The 14522-nt window shown below is 38.8% G+C and overlaps 2 protein-coding genes across 2 annotated transcripts; one reads left to right on the top strand and one right to left on the bottom strand.

Annotated features, from left to right (window-relative positions):
• The first annotated feature begins 741 nt into the window (after nt 1–741).
• LOC117460463 (allograft inflammatory factor 1-like) lies at nt 742–14133 on the top strand. The gene is made up of 9 exons (XM_034101882.2): nt 742–815; nt 8963–9051; nt 9146–9171; nt 12596–12677; nt 12754–12815; nt 12963–13029; nt 13130–13171; nt 13313–13478; nt 13811–14133. The coding sequence occupies exons 1-9, from the start codon at nt 757–759 to the stop codon at nt 13896–13898; spliced, it is 681 nt and encodes a 226-aa protein (XP_033957773.1). The 5' UTR covers nt 742–756; the 3' UTR covers nt 13899–14133.
• LOC117460462 (uncharacterized) lies at nt 9273–12386 on the bottom strand. Its single transcript, XM_034101881.2, has 8 exons — nt 11516–12386; nt 10892–11218; nt 10536–10805; nt 10415–10450; nt 10146–10328; nt 10007–10057; nt 9842–9904; nt 9273–9758 (listed from the first exon to the last, which is right to left on the bottom strand). Exons 1-8 carry the CDS (start codon nt 11574–11576, stop codon nt 9745–9747), a joined length of 1005 nt encoding a protein of 334 aa, XP_033957772.1. The 5' UTR covers nt 11577–12386; the 3' UTR covers nt 9273–9744.
• Nucleotides 14134–14522: the final 389 nt, after the last annotated feature.

The raw sequence follows: 14522 nt of genomic DNA, 5'->3' as shown, positions 1-14522 counted from the left end.
AGGGTGAATCAAACTGCATAAAGATTTTATATGTAAAATAATCAGCCTCAGAATCACCCATGGAGGGGGGAAATTATATGAGTCATCAATCACATTTTTCCTAAAATATAAACAAGAAGGATCCGTAAGAAGGATATCTTGATCAAATAAAAACAGTTCAAGTGAAGCTGCATTTGAATGAAAAAATAGATTCAAACCTAGAAATTGTACACTGAAAATTGGTAAAAGATACTAGACCGAATAATAGAATATATGTAAGAGAGTCTGACAGCACCACCCTGTGGACCAACACTGAGAGCGCTACAGAAAGTGCCTCCTGAAGAAAATGTCCAGTTGACTCTGAGGTTACCACTCCTCCTCCCTTGGTTCAAGGCACATCTGGTAAAAGTGTGTGTAGCATTTATACATTAATTATGTTCTGCATCAATCTGATGAAAGACAACCACAATACCAGTGTATAACTAGAGGCTTTTGTTGTTTGCACACGTGATAGAAATGGGATATATACATATATTACATTTAAAGCACACAGTAGGCATTTGTTTGTATAGTGGCCACAGTTTTTTTTATAGAGTTGAAGGCGTACCATGCAAAGATTAACATGGGCCTCTTGTGGGCCAGTCTTAAAATAAAAAATGATTCATTTCCTTAACATGTGACTTAAAACACTTCTGTCATCAGAGGATTTAGCAATATTGGAATAAGCAACACAATCTAGGAGAAGACATATTCTATTAGAAGGATGGCATCTTTTTCATGGATAAGAGTCTGTCGTCATTCTCTCACTCAGGCAGCTGCTGGATTTCAGTCATTTGGTAAATATATAGAATATAATGTCTTCTAATATGTTGTAGGCCATTTGTTTTTGGATAGTCTATGAATTGGTAATGGTGGTCTTAGTTGACTAAGATTACTTTAGTCAATTCTTCACAGTTTTACTTTATTTCCTTAATGCTAAAATACTTATTTCTAAGAAACTTATGAGCACATAATTTTTTCCATTGAACAGATCTGTCAATTAAATTGTATGAGTGTTGACTGACTTCTTCAGTCGAGGACAACCACAAAACATCAAGTAAATACAATAATAGTGCATCAAAGAGGGATTCACCAACACTATTGAAGGGTGGGGGGTAGGAGTACAGTAGTACTGTACTATATAAAGTAGGCTTTAATGCATTACCGTGACATACAGATGTGACAACACAAACAAAAGACAATCGAGCATGCACACAACCACTTGCAATGTTGATTTGCAGGGATATAACGGTCCATGTGTGTTGTACTCACCTTTCTGAACACGTGCACCGAAAACTCCTCCACAAATCCGCACCAGGTCCAATTCCTCAGCTCGTTCATTATCAAAGCATGCCCTTTTATCCCACTGAAGAAAGAAGTTTACCAGAGAAGCCAGAAAACACTACTAACATTTTAAGATGTTAGCATGCTAGCCACACCCAGCATGCACCTGTTCACAAAACGTTGTGGGTGTGTTTGATTTGGGTCGCCCAGCGTACTGTCGTGCTGCATAAACTGGTGCTTAATTTCAGTAGCCACATTTCAACCTTCTTTGTGGTAAAAATGCTCCCATTAGGACGCAATTCTTCATTATGTTGCGGATACGGATTATATAGGCCGTCGAATGTGACTTTAGTAAAGTAAATTAGGCTACTATAGGATTTCAAAAGATAGGTCTAAAAGTAGTCCTATTAGCCTACTAATAATTAAAATGACACTTTTTGTCTTACTAATATTCTGAAGCAAATGTAATTTCAATGTTATTTTACTTCCAAACATGGTTATTAACAAGATCAGTTCATAATGGAGGCGACCAACTTCCCACTAAAATGTACTCTCACAAAGTAAATGAGATTATTCAAACAATTTCCATGACATGGGAATTAAAATAAAATGTTGTCCTTTCCAACAGATAATGTGGTTATGTTTGCCTTACTTGGAGATAGCATTACTTTACCATGTGGCATGCCCTCAAATCAAACACTGCTCCTCTGTAAACTGGAACATGGCTGGAGGAGAGTCTCATACAGTCACTGAGGTGGTGAAAGCTGGAAGGGTGACGGCCCCGAACGGGTAGACCTGCTAAAAGGCTGCTCTCTGAAGATTAACCACCTGGTCCTCAGTGATGCACGACTTTACTCTTGTGACAATGGAGTGCTCAATTCAAATGTTTCACTTCAGATTCTTAAAGGTAAGTGACTCAAACCATTCTTGAACAATTTCAATTAAATATCACAGTAGTCACATGTGTGAACTAATAATGTTCATTCCTATAGTTGTTGAGAACCTGAATCCTGTGGAAGACACAATAGAACTCCAGTGTTTCCTCAATATGTAGGCTTGATGCCCCTTTGAGCTAGAGCCTGAAAAGCGCCGGGTTTTCCAGTTCACACCGGAGCTGCGCCGGCTCTTAGCTCCGGAATCCGCTTCATTTCCAGCTCCAAAAAATTGTCGGTCCAGAGGCAAGAGCTTTGGAGCTAAGAGGTGACGTCGCTTACGTCTCTCTTACGTCGAGGCGTGCAGGAAACTAAACCCACCTCCCATGGGTCGACTGTTATGCCTGCCTACAAGCAGTAGTGCCTATAAACACACTTTATAAAGTCAGGCAACACTAACCAGGCTTCGTGTGATTCTGTTTATTTGTGCCTTACTTTGACCATCCGTTCACTGTTATCGATCATTGTGGAGAGAGGCAGACGTGTTGTTTTGTATTATTGCAGCTATCGGATGCAAGTAGTCAGTTTAGCTTCGGTTGCTATGCTAACATCACCCGTTTTATACCAGAGAAACTTTCATAACAGCGTTGTGATACCAAACAGTGTCAATTCAGACTGACACACATTCACTTGGGGATATGCATCAGCTGCTTGTGTGAGTCGGACAGTGAATACTTTAGAGCGGCCGCTGCAGTGTGAGCTAACCGGGAGCTAACGGGAGAATACACTCCCGTGGAAGAGCAGCCAGCACTGCAGCGGTCGGTAAATGCTGCAGAAACACATTAATAAACAATGAACCACGGCACTCTGGAGAAAAGTATAAGGTTGGAGAAGTCGTTATTCAATTTATTCTGGCTTCGTGTGATTAAAAGCAACACGATCATCGACCCAACGCAGTTGTTGTTGTTGTGCGCTGCCGTAATGGCTGCCGTTGGGGGGCAAATCAGCTATGTAAACGGTGACGTCATGACGCAGCAAGGGCAGCTCTGGGGCGCCAGTGGGCGGTGTGCACAGAGCGGGAGCTGAAAAGGGAAACCGGAGCTGAACCAGAAAAGCTCCCGCTCGGAGCTAGAAACTGAAAAGCGCTGGTGTGAAAGCCGCAATAGAGAACTTGTTGCTTGTAACAACGGGGATACATATAAAGTGGATCACAGAAGATAATACACCATTAAACGGGGATAGATTTCAGTTCAAATCGAAATGCTTCTCTAAACTGATCATCACTAAAGAACGTACAGTCCATCACAGAAAATGGAAATGCCAGCTGACTCAGAATGAAATGGTTAAAGCCACCATCACTTATACAACAACAAAGGTACCAAACTCCATTTCCAGATTCCACATAAACAATGTGGTTGACCATGCACACAATGTAACCTCTGTTTCCCCTCAGATGGCATAGAGGAAGTGTTCACTGCAGTGGGTGAGTCAGTGTCACTCTCATGTTGAAAGTGAAACACTTCCTCCTTCAGCGTGGGCGTGAAGTGGGCTGTGGGTGAAACAGAGGTTGCGTTAACCTAATATTTTCCGTCTATGACGGACAAATCTGAAAGCAGTCCGTCATTTTGACAGATTAGAACAAACTCAGAACAGCGCCAAAGCTTCCCCGCAGCGAGGCTCCGGTGTTATGCATGCCCGCCAAAAAGGAAGTGATATAGTTTCCAAACCTAACTTTGCCGTACAAATCATTGAAATGTCTGTGAGTTTTTGTTTACGCTGTGGCGCGCTCCCGCGAGGTGCAGTGGGCATGCATAACACGGCATAACACGGCATAACACCGGCGCGAACAATTCACGAATGTGCGTTCCCACCCTCCCCCCGTTGACAGTTCACGAGCGTGTTTCCCCCCAGCAGAGTTGTGTACAGACCGACGGGTAATAATGGATTTTGACGGAAATGTTACGATCCAGGCCGTCAAAATGACGGGCAGCAAAAAGGTCTAGCGCAACTCTGGGGTGAAAGGACCCTGACCAACCTGATCTCACCAGAATGCGTGACTCCACCACGACTCCTTAACACCGCATTGCGTGGTGGACTCACGAACTTTGTTACATTTACGTGTCGGCACCACGCAAACAAGCCCAATGTAAAGTGAATGAGGCTCCTTTGTCATGGTGCACACACGCATTTCTACAACGTCCTTCAGGGAGCTTTTATTCTATAAAACGTTTTTAAAATCTACTTTATAGCTTGTAGTAACTCACGGGAGGCTTCTTTTATTTTATTTGTATTCATAATAATTTTTATTTTTCGTCAGAATGTATTATGGTGCATTAGTTACGATTTTTTGTTCTAAAAAAACAGTGCATTGTGTGTAATACAACTGTGATTTTTATTAAATGAGTTAGTTTTTAAGGAAGGCCAGAGCTTCAGCTGTGTCCAATAGATTGTTCCCTTTAGTTAACGTTTTTTAAAAGAACATTATATTCCAATTTGATCATGTCCCCTTTATTGTATTACGGAGAGCAATGTGAGCATCCATTCCCATTGGATAACGGAGAATTTTACCCCGGAAGTAAGTATTATCCTTACTGTCGATTGATTTTACAGTCCTATCTGCATTACTGATCAACTCAAAAACACCAGATTATCCTTGTTGATTACACAACATTGATTGGTTTAAGTTGTGTACAATACTTTTGTAATTTTCCCCTTCGATTCGGAGAAACAAAGATTTGTTCAGTTTAGGATGGCCGAAGACACTACACTACCCAGAATCCTCAGCTATTGTTCCGCGTTGCCTCAAGCTCTGTGATTGGTTGACCTCCAACTGCATTCCATATGAAAAAAACGTTTCGTAAAAGATAAATCATACTTTATTCAGCAGTGCTTTCTTTACTCTTTGAAAGTCATCACATGAATGCATTGTAAATAGTACACATCTGTCGTAGTTCTTTCTTTATCTACATAGATCTGGCCTCAAAATAGACCGGAAACTATTCTTTTACCGTTCTGTTTTAATTTCACAATAAAGTTAGTAGTAATAATTTGTTTTGATATTATTGTTTTTTATTAACTACTCATGTTAAGACTATCTTTTCTGTGTTGCTGTGGGGTTTTTCCATCGCTTTTGTGTTACAAATATCAAAACAATAACAGAATATATCGGTCGTAAACTAAACCAGAAACAGCAGTATATTTTATTTTGTTAACACTGTAAACTTGACAGCTTTTTAACCCAAACCACCTACTGGTTAAAGCACGTTATTACACGTTTAGAGTAATATTGAAATCTTGAAAAGGGATGTCCAAAATAGCAATTATATACAGTTTTTAATTAACTAATTAATTTGTAGAGAATAACGAGTAATGTATATACTTTATAGGGATCTGCAGACAAATATTTAGTCTTCTCAAGCACCAATTACATTACATTGCATTTAGCTGACGCTTTTATCCAAAGCGACTTACAATAAGTGCGTTCGACCAACAAAATACAAGCTTGAAGAAAACAGAATCATATAAGTACATCAGGTTTCATAGAGCCAAACATGTCAAGTGCTACTCAACTGGCTTTAGATAAGCCAGTCCTCCAATCAAATATCTCTCCTGATTGTTGGCACTTGACAATCACCTTCCCTGTATTTTACTCAGGTGTAACTAAAGTCTGCTTTAAGGGTTGTTTATATTTCACATCATTAATCAGAATGATTAATGATGTGAAATATCACATATCACATATCACATCCTGCTGGTGACACCAGCAGGATCAATAAACTGATCAGGAAAGCTGGGTCTGTCATCGGCATCAAGCTGGACCCCTTTGAAGCTGTGGTGGAGAGGAGGACACTGAACAGGCTGTTGTCCATGATGGATAACCCACCCATCCTCTCCACCTGCAGCTGGACAGTCAACGGAGCTCCTTCTCCAACAGACTGCTGCAGCTCCGCTGTCACAAGGACCGATACAGGAACACATTCCTGCCCACTGCAATAACTCTGTACAATAAATCACCTCTGGCTGGAAGAGAACTCTCTGCTCCATAGTTTCTCTAATACAACATCGCTGTATATTGTACACATATATAATCTGTTCAATATTTGATATTCCATATTCCATTGTCATATATTTTTGAATATGTATATTTGCATATATAATATCTACATGTATATTTTTTATTTCAACACGTAGCCTATATTTTGGGTGTAGGAGACGTTCGATTCCTGTTTTGAATAGTGTGCCGTGATGGGTTTCATTCCATTTAAAAATGCTGTTTGTCGCTCAGCGTACACTTCGCGCACTGCCACTCCAACATCCAATCACAGAGGTTGAGGACAAATCACGGGGTTTGTCAAGCAAAGCACATGGTGGAGTCCCAACCGATAGCTGAGGATTCTGGGTAGTGTAGTGTCTTCGGCCATCCTAAACTGAACACATATTTGTTTCTCGGAATCGAAGGGGGAAAATACAAAAGCATTGTACACAATTTAAACCAATCAATGTTGTGTAATCAACAAGGATAATCTGGTGTTTTTGAGTTGATGAGTAGTGCAGATGGCACTGTAAAATTAATCGACAGTAAGGGGAATACTTACTTCCGGGTGTAAAATCCTCCGTTATCCAATGGGAATGGACGCTCACATTGCTCTCCGTAATACAATAAAGGGGACATGATCAAATAGGAATATAATGTTCTTTTAAAAAACGTTAACTAAAGGGAACAATCTATTGGACACAGCTGAAGCTCTGCCTTCCTTAAAAACTAACTAATTTAATAAAATCCCAGTTGTATTAACACAATGCACTGTTTTTTGAGAACAAAAAATCGTAAATAATGCACCATAATACATTCTGACGAAAAATAAAAATTATTATGAATACAAATAAAATAAAAGAAGCCTCCCGCGAGTTACTACAAGCTATAAAGTATATTTTAAAAACGTTTTATAGAATAAAAGCTCCCTGCAGGACGTTGTAGAAATGCGTGTGTGCACCACGACAAAAGAGCCTCATTCACTTTACATTGGGGTTGTTTGCGTGGTGCAGACACGTAAATGTAACAAAGTTCGTGAGTCCACCACGCAATGCAGTGTTAAGGAGTCGTGGTGGAGTCACGCATTCTGGTGAGATCAGGTTGACCCTGACAGCAGGGTGCGAACTGGAGGGGAGCAGGGGGAGCTATAGCTCCCCTAGTGGTGACATGAGCTCCCCTGGGAACATGGTTTGTGAAATTTGGGGGGAGCTCTCTAAAATACTGATATGATAATAATAATAATAAATTCCATTTTGGGCATGTTTTTTTCTCAAAGGTGTAAAATAAAATTATATTTAGAGTTTATGATTCATGAAAAATGTGTCGCCTGCTTGCACCGTGCACGCTGCCTGCAGCTCCACCCACTACCCACTCACTCACAAGCTCGTTTAGTTAGCACTGCATGTTTACCAGGCATTGTTGCTGCTGCTGACATGTCGAAAAGAAAAAAACAACATACCTTGGGCAATTGCTTTAAAAAGACGGCCAAACAACCTGATCAAGAAGACCAACCGAATGTAGCTGGCGGGAGCATATCGTACGTTGTGACTGCTGCTACAACAGAACCGAGAGAGGAGGGAGCTAACGTCAGTGCTAGTGCTAACTTGCCAGCTAACGTTAACTTGGGGGCTGAAGAGACACAAGAAGACGAGCCGTTGTGTAGTGTGTGTGGCGTCGCGTCTCTCCGGGCAGTGAGAGGGTTGTGTTGTGCTATAGCTGTATTATTAATATTAATATTGTTCATGGTTGGTGCCGCTGCTGCTCTTATCGCGTGTGTTCGGCTCTGTGTAGGCTACAGCCGTAATAGGCTATAGCCCATGTGAAACAATGTAGCCTGTTTTTGAGTCATTTTAAGTTGATTTAATTAAACAGTCAAACGTTACATTGGTGGTCCGTGGATTATTTATTATCAAGTTGATTGAAGTTTGCGTAGCCCATTATATGCTCGAGAAATCTGTTGACATGAACATGATCCATCGGGACGTTTCATGTAAAGGTAGACCTGTGGCACCACCAGATGTTCTCTTTATAATAGGCCTATGTCTGTGCTGTTGCTATTAATGCACGGATTACCCACCCCCGCAAAAATAAATAAAATCCCGGCTCCCCCGGAGACCGTGGTATAGTTCGCACACTGCCTGACAGATGATAATATCTCGCTTTATGGAGGCCAAACAGAGGCATTGCATTTGAATAAAGACTCATCACTTGTCATTATCAAAGTGTGGGCTTTAAATGCAGGATAATACCACTGTTCAGACTCTACAGATGAGCAAAAGGTGTTTAACAAAATTAGGCTGCATACCCTCGATGGTGAGTATTGACACTCTATAAGTGCCAATACAGAGCATGTATTTACTTTGCTATTAAATCCTTTTCTATCATGTTTGTCTTTACAGTTACTTCAGAGTGTGTGCCAGGAGGAGATAATCTCACATTGACTTGTGTGCTCACCTGCTCTAAAGAATGCGGAAAAGACTTCGATTTACTTTGGTTCTGGAGGAAGCCACAATAGCTGGCAGAGCGGTTTAATACATGTCAATAACACTCTTCTAAACAAGCTGTTTCTCCCAGTGCTTTCTGTTACTGGTGAATTAACTTGCTCTATACAAAGAGAGGGGGGAGTCATGGCGTCAAAGAAATGGCGCTCTGTTGACCATAAGTGTATACCTTGTGCTAATGTTGCCTTTTCTCCTAAATGAATTCAACAAATGTTTATGGGAAACTAAAAGTGATATTTATTCCACATCTGCAGTTCTGCAAACGCTAGGGTAGCTGTTCCTCTAGCCCTCCTGATGTGTATGTCTGCCATTGGACTTTTACATGAAGAGGACACAAATACAGGTAGTGAGAGCGGTTAAGGAGCTGCACAACTTTTAGTACATCTACTGCATGATAATGAAATTATACCTAAATGGCTGCTGTTTTCTCTTTGCAGAAAATGAACAGCCAAGTATTGGAATGGTAAGAGATAAAAATTATAAAATAACCTTTGTGTCTGATATTCCAGTGATATTCTCTACACAGACTCATATTTACGAAAGAGGAGCTGTCACCACAACAGACAGTTTTTATGATTTATTACAGGCTGTAAACTAAAGCATAATAAAAATGTATTACATTGATTACAACTATCCATTTGTTTTAAATAAGAATACTTTCTTGTAACAGAACTCTAGATCAGTTCTTATGACTCCTTTTTAATGATCATTGAAAATCCAACAGATATTGATTTAAATTGGATAACATATTAAACGACATTTGTAATCCTCAACAGGCCTTCATTGCAATTAAATGAATACAGATGATTAGATGAATTAACAAAACAGTGTTAAAGTATTTTCAACATTCAAAGTGTAGCATTGTTCATGTTTCACAGTGTACACATTTTCCATGCTGCTCCATATACGTCTTAGTTTCTCTCCCTCACAAGACAAACACTTTACAGGTTAGAAGATGTTACATGTTTATGATGTGTAAATATAAGCAGGAGAATCACAAGGTCAATCTTCTTTTATGTCTTGAGTAGACAGAGAACTACTCATTCCAGACTGCAATGAAGGACAGAATCGTGTTATTTGTCTATTTGGATATACTTGATTTTAAAAAAGTAGTTATAATTTCAGTTACTCACAAGTACACTGGCTTTCATCTGGGAAGTGTTGGTATAGACTGTTGAATCGATCGTTTGTACTGTCTGTGTGATACAGTGAAAAGGTTGTCAGAGAAGTGGAAAACAAACACAAAGCGGTCATAGTTACTAGACTGATGAAAATAGTTAGAGTAAGATGGTGCTCACTCTCTGAAAGGGTGTTCACAATCTCATAACCACCATACTCAATAGGAGAACCTGTTGGACAACAAGAGAACAAAAAGCCATTTACACTTAAGCAAACTGGAGGCTCAAGAAAATGATTGAAATAAAAGATAGATCAAACCTGCTGGGGGCCTCTGAGTTTGCTGTGTAACTGTCTGGGAGTTACGTCTGCAGTAGATGAACAATCCCATCAGGGCAGCCATTATGGCAATCGCAGTAATGACTGAAGCCACAACAACTGCCAAAAATACTTCACTGATCCCATTCTTATCTCTTTCCAAATTAATCTCACTGGTTGTCAGTCCTGAATTAGTTACAATAGCAGATTGAACACAAAATGATTCATGCAATTTAATTCAGATGTAAAATATTAGTGTTTTGTTGCAGTACCTGGAACCGTTGTGTCCACAACAACTTGTTCCTCTTCTGAAAGAAACAGAAAAGGTACATTGGAATCGTGCATACTTTCATTTGTTGTCAGCAATAAAAACCAAATAGTTTAAAATCTTACCTGGGACCAGTAGGTTAATGTCAAAGCAGCGCTGGGTTTGATCAAGCGTGTAATTACATCTGTACCAACCGCTGTCATTGTCATTCATAGACTCGATAGTTAATGATGTCACATGTGTGGTTTTAGAGTTGACAGGTACCGGGTTGCCTGCTTTCAGCATTGCCCAGGAGATATTTGGGGGTCCTTGTTGTCCTGCTGCTATGTCCACAGGGCAGTTCAGGGTAACGGGGGTGCTGAGAGCTGCCTTTACTGGCTGGAGGCTTTTGCAGTCTGAAAGAGGATAGATTTGTGTCATACTTTAGAGGGAGATATTTTGAAGAGAGTGAAAATAAGAAAGATATAAAGTGTGACATTACCTTTCACTTTCAAAGATATGTTTTGAACAAGAATAGAATCCCAGCCTTTCCAGATTTCACATCCGTACAGTCCCTCATCAGATTTTTGTGATTTTGTCAGCGTAATAGACATTTGTCCATTTGTATCAGCTTGCCATTTCACACGTTGAGCATCCTTGCATTTGGATATTTCAGGTCTGGCAAGGATCACCTTCATCTGACTGGAATTTGTTGCATGTTTAGTCAATTTGACTCTAAAGCACGTGTTCTTATCCGTCATTAATGGATCAGAACAAGGGAGTACTACATCTTCTTCTAGAGAAGCAGACACTATCACTGGTGAGCCACCTTTACAAAAATAGATAAAAAATAGGATTATTTAAGAAAAATACCTGTATTTAGGGTTTTCATATAGCACGCACTAAAACATTTAGTGTCAGACCTGTAAAGCAGATGATTCAAGATTTCACAATACAAGGAAGATGTCAAACATATTATTACATCAGCTATTAAAAAGGGAACGATATGTGCTACCCTTCAATTTTAAATACAGTCACAATTGGTGTATACCTATTTTGCATCCAGGCTATACAAAATAAAGGACATTCTGAATTTGGTAAATACAATATCTAGGGACTTACTCACCTCTGCACTCTGATATTAACAGCAATAATAGCAGGAGAAGCTGTGGATAAAACTGTGCCATTTTCTGAGTAATGTAGCGGAATGGCTTTTGAAAGTGTTATTCTCTGGTAGACCTTTCACTCCTATTCTCAGTTCTCTAAATCACACAGAAGTCATCACATGAAGATACCTGCAGAGACAAACATTACTTGTTGTTTTACCTGATTATGTGACCAATAGAGACACCATGTGGCAAAAATAAGACATTGCATCTAGTTGACAAATTGAAAATAAGAGCTTTTTGACTATGGGCTTCATCCTTATTTTTCAAATGATCTGTGCCTATTATATTTATTTGTGCTAATGTACGTGTTTTTCTGTCTATTGTGTGTTTATGTGTTTGTATTAGTGCTCATGTATTTTTCTATCTTTTTTTAATGCCATGAACTGCAAATGAAAATTAGCCTCTATGGCTAAATATGGCACACATGCATGATCAACTAGAATTGTTTTAATAATTAACGTGCATTGTCGCTTCTTAAATTAGTCAAATTCTGTGTTGTCAAGTTTTTTATGAAGCTTGCATTTTAATGTGTAAGTGAAACAGAAGAACAAGCTTGCTCCTCCCATCACTGAGGTGCCCTTGAGCACGGCATTCAACCCCCAACTGCTGCAGTGAAGAGGCTCAGTGGCTGGCAGACTTGATTTTATTCAAACACTCCTGATAAACAGATGTCTAAAAATGATTCACGTGCATTGCTCTCAGTTCCTAAACACAATCGTCCTTCCTCAATTACAATCTTAACTCTTGTAACTGGTGGAGCGGCATTTCCCTTCTATATAGACTGCATTAGAGTCCGTAAAGTCAGATAGTCCCAGCCATTACACATCAGGTATCTTGCATGCAAACTTCTCTTATTGCAATACAACAGGGTTTTTTCTTACTTATCAAATTCAGTGTGTGTCAATGTTATGATGGGCAGTTGGGTCCGACCTGACCCAACTGACCTTTGTTTTACTGTCGCCTTAAATGCAACAGAGGAATGTCACTAATTCAAACTGAAACTTTGTAACTTCACTTCCTCTTGTGGCTTGATAAAGAGAAACGCCATCATAGCTTTTCACACTTCCAGAGTTCACATCCTCTCAGCACAGTGCACAGAAATGGACCACAATGCACAAGGTCAGTTTGTCTTTTTTTTCCAAATATGTTTGTCAGTTGACTTTTTTTAAATGTTGTCTTTTATGTTGTTTCACAGGAGGTAAAGCCTATGGTCTTCTCAAGTCTCAACAGGAAGAAAGACTGCTGTCTATAAATGAGGTGTGTTGATATCTTTAGACAAAGTCAGCCAATTTCAATAGCGATACATGGATTTTGTATAGTTTTTCTACCCACAAGGGCCTGACATATGTGCAATATCAAACTAATGTCAGTTGTATTGTTTTTATTTTTTATTATCACCCTTAGACTTATCTGTCAGACCCCCAGCATGCTGAAGAGGAAGACCTTAGCTCAAAGCTTGAAATGTTTAAAAGTGAGTATTCAAAGGCTGCCAATCGCTTATCAGGAAATCGTCTTATCATTTAGTGCAAACATATACAATTTGAATACAATTACATTTGCTTTTATCACAGAGAAGTACATGGAGTTTGATCTAAACGACCAAGGAGAAATAGGTAAAACGCCACCGATCATAAAACCCAAAATATTTTTTGCTACAGTTTGCATCTCTTGCTCTCAGTAATGACTCACAACATCTTAACATATTCATACTATATAAGCACTTTGAATGTATTGGCTGTCTTTGATCTTTATAGATTTAATGGGGTTAAAACAAATGCTGGAAAAACTTGGATTGGCCAAGACTCACCGAGAGCTGAAAAAGATGATGTCAGAGGTGGTTGGAGATACATCTAAAGAAACGATAAGCTACAACAACTTCCTGAATATGATGCTTGGGAAAAAAAATGCAATTCTCAAACTGTAAGTCAGAACATTCAGAAAATTGGTCACAAGGAGGGAGATTAAGTACAAAATGATTAAAAAAAATAATTGAAGCTATTTTTGATGATGATCTTCAATCCTTGATCTAGCTGATAAAACTGCTAAAAATCCACGTGAGTTTTAATCACAATATATAAATTAAAATGCAACAATGTATTCAGTGTGAAAAGCATTTAAAGTATCTGCTTGATCTGTGTCATGTGATGTTCATTATTTTAATGCAAAAAGTAATCTCTATTGTGTCTAAAGTTAAAACATGAATAGAAATGTCGTACAATATAGTAACTGACATGTTGTGTTTTACATTAAAGGATCTTGATGTTTGAAGGCATGGGAAAGGAGCAGGACAAGAAAGATGTTGCACCGCCTTCTCGCAAAACCTTTGCAGACCTGCCATGATGGAGTTCTTTTATATTAACATAACCCAGGATTAAATGCTGCAAAATGCATGTCAATCAAACAAATTGTTGAAATGTGCAAATGTTTTTTTATAAAGTATTCAAATCTACCATTAAAACATAACCAAGGTCTAAATGCTTCAAAATGCATGTCAAAATAAATACAAATATATTGTTCAAATGTGCAAATGTTTTTTTTTATTTAAATAAAAAACTAAAGAATCTACCAAAACGTTTCTGCATTCTGCCTTGTCTGATTGTGACCACAGAACAGATTTATTTGAGCCAACTAATTACTCGTAAATGCCATCGTACCATAAACCTGTAGATCTATATGATGTGGTTTAGCTGCTTAAATACAAAACATGATATTGATTAATGGATATACATACCCTTATCATCTTAGTCAAAATACCAACATGTTTCTTTAATAAATAAAGGAATAACACTCTCTTTCATAAGATAAAGTAAACATTTGATCATATTAAAATAGAATGCCCACCCAGATTGAAAAATCCTACATTCTACGTTACCCTTACTTTGTTTTAAATTTATAAAAAAGTGAAGGTGAAGAAAAGTGAAGTTTGTTCATGTTTTTCACATAAAATGTAACGAGAATTGTATT

This window comes from Pseudochaenichthys georgianus, chromosome 16, assembly GCF_902827115.2.
Source record: "Pseudochaenichthys georgianus chromosome 16, fPseGeo1.2, whole genome shotgun sequence".
In the NCBI taxonomy this organism is placed as follows: Eukaryota; Metazoa; Chordata; class Actinopteri; order Perciformes; family Channichthyidae; genus Pseudochaenichthys; species Pseudochaenichthys georgianus.
This window is presented reverse-complemented; position numbering and strand designations above follow the sequence as displayed.

Coding starts and splice junctions, on each gene's coding strand:
- LOC117460463 (XM_034101882.2), top strand. CDS start 757: ATGGATAAGAGTCTGTCGTCATTCTCTCACTCAGGCAGCTGCTGGATT. Junction 12,816..12,962: donor GACTGCTGTCTATAAATGAG/GTGTGTTGATAT, acceptor TATCACCCTTAG/ACTTATCTGTCAGACCCCCA. Junction 13,030..13,129: donor AAAGCTTGAAATGTTTAAAA/GTGAGTATTCAA, acceptor CTTTTATCACAG/AGAAGTACATGGAGTTTGAT.
- LOC117460462 (XM_034101881.2), bottom strand. CDS start 11,576: ATGGCACAGTTTTATCCACAGCTTCTCCTGCTATTATTGCTGTTAATA. Junction 10,451..10,535: donor CATTAACCTACTGGTCCCAG/GTAAGATTTTAA, acceptor TGTTTCTTTCAG/AAGAGGAACAAGTTGTTGTG. Junction 10,329..10,414: donor TGTGGACACAACGGTTCCAG/GTACTGCAACAA, acceptor TAACTAATTCAG/GACTGACAACCAGTGAGATT.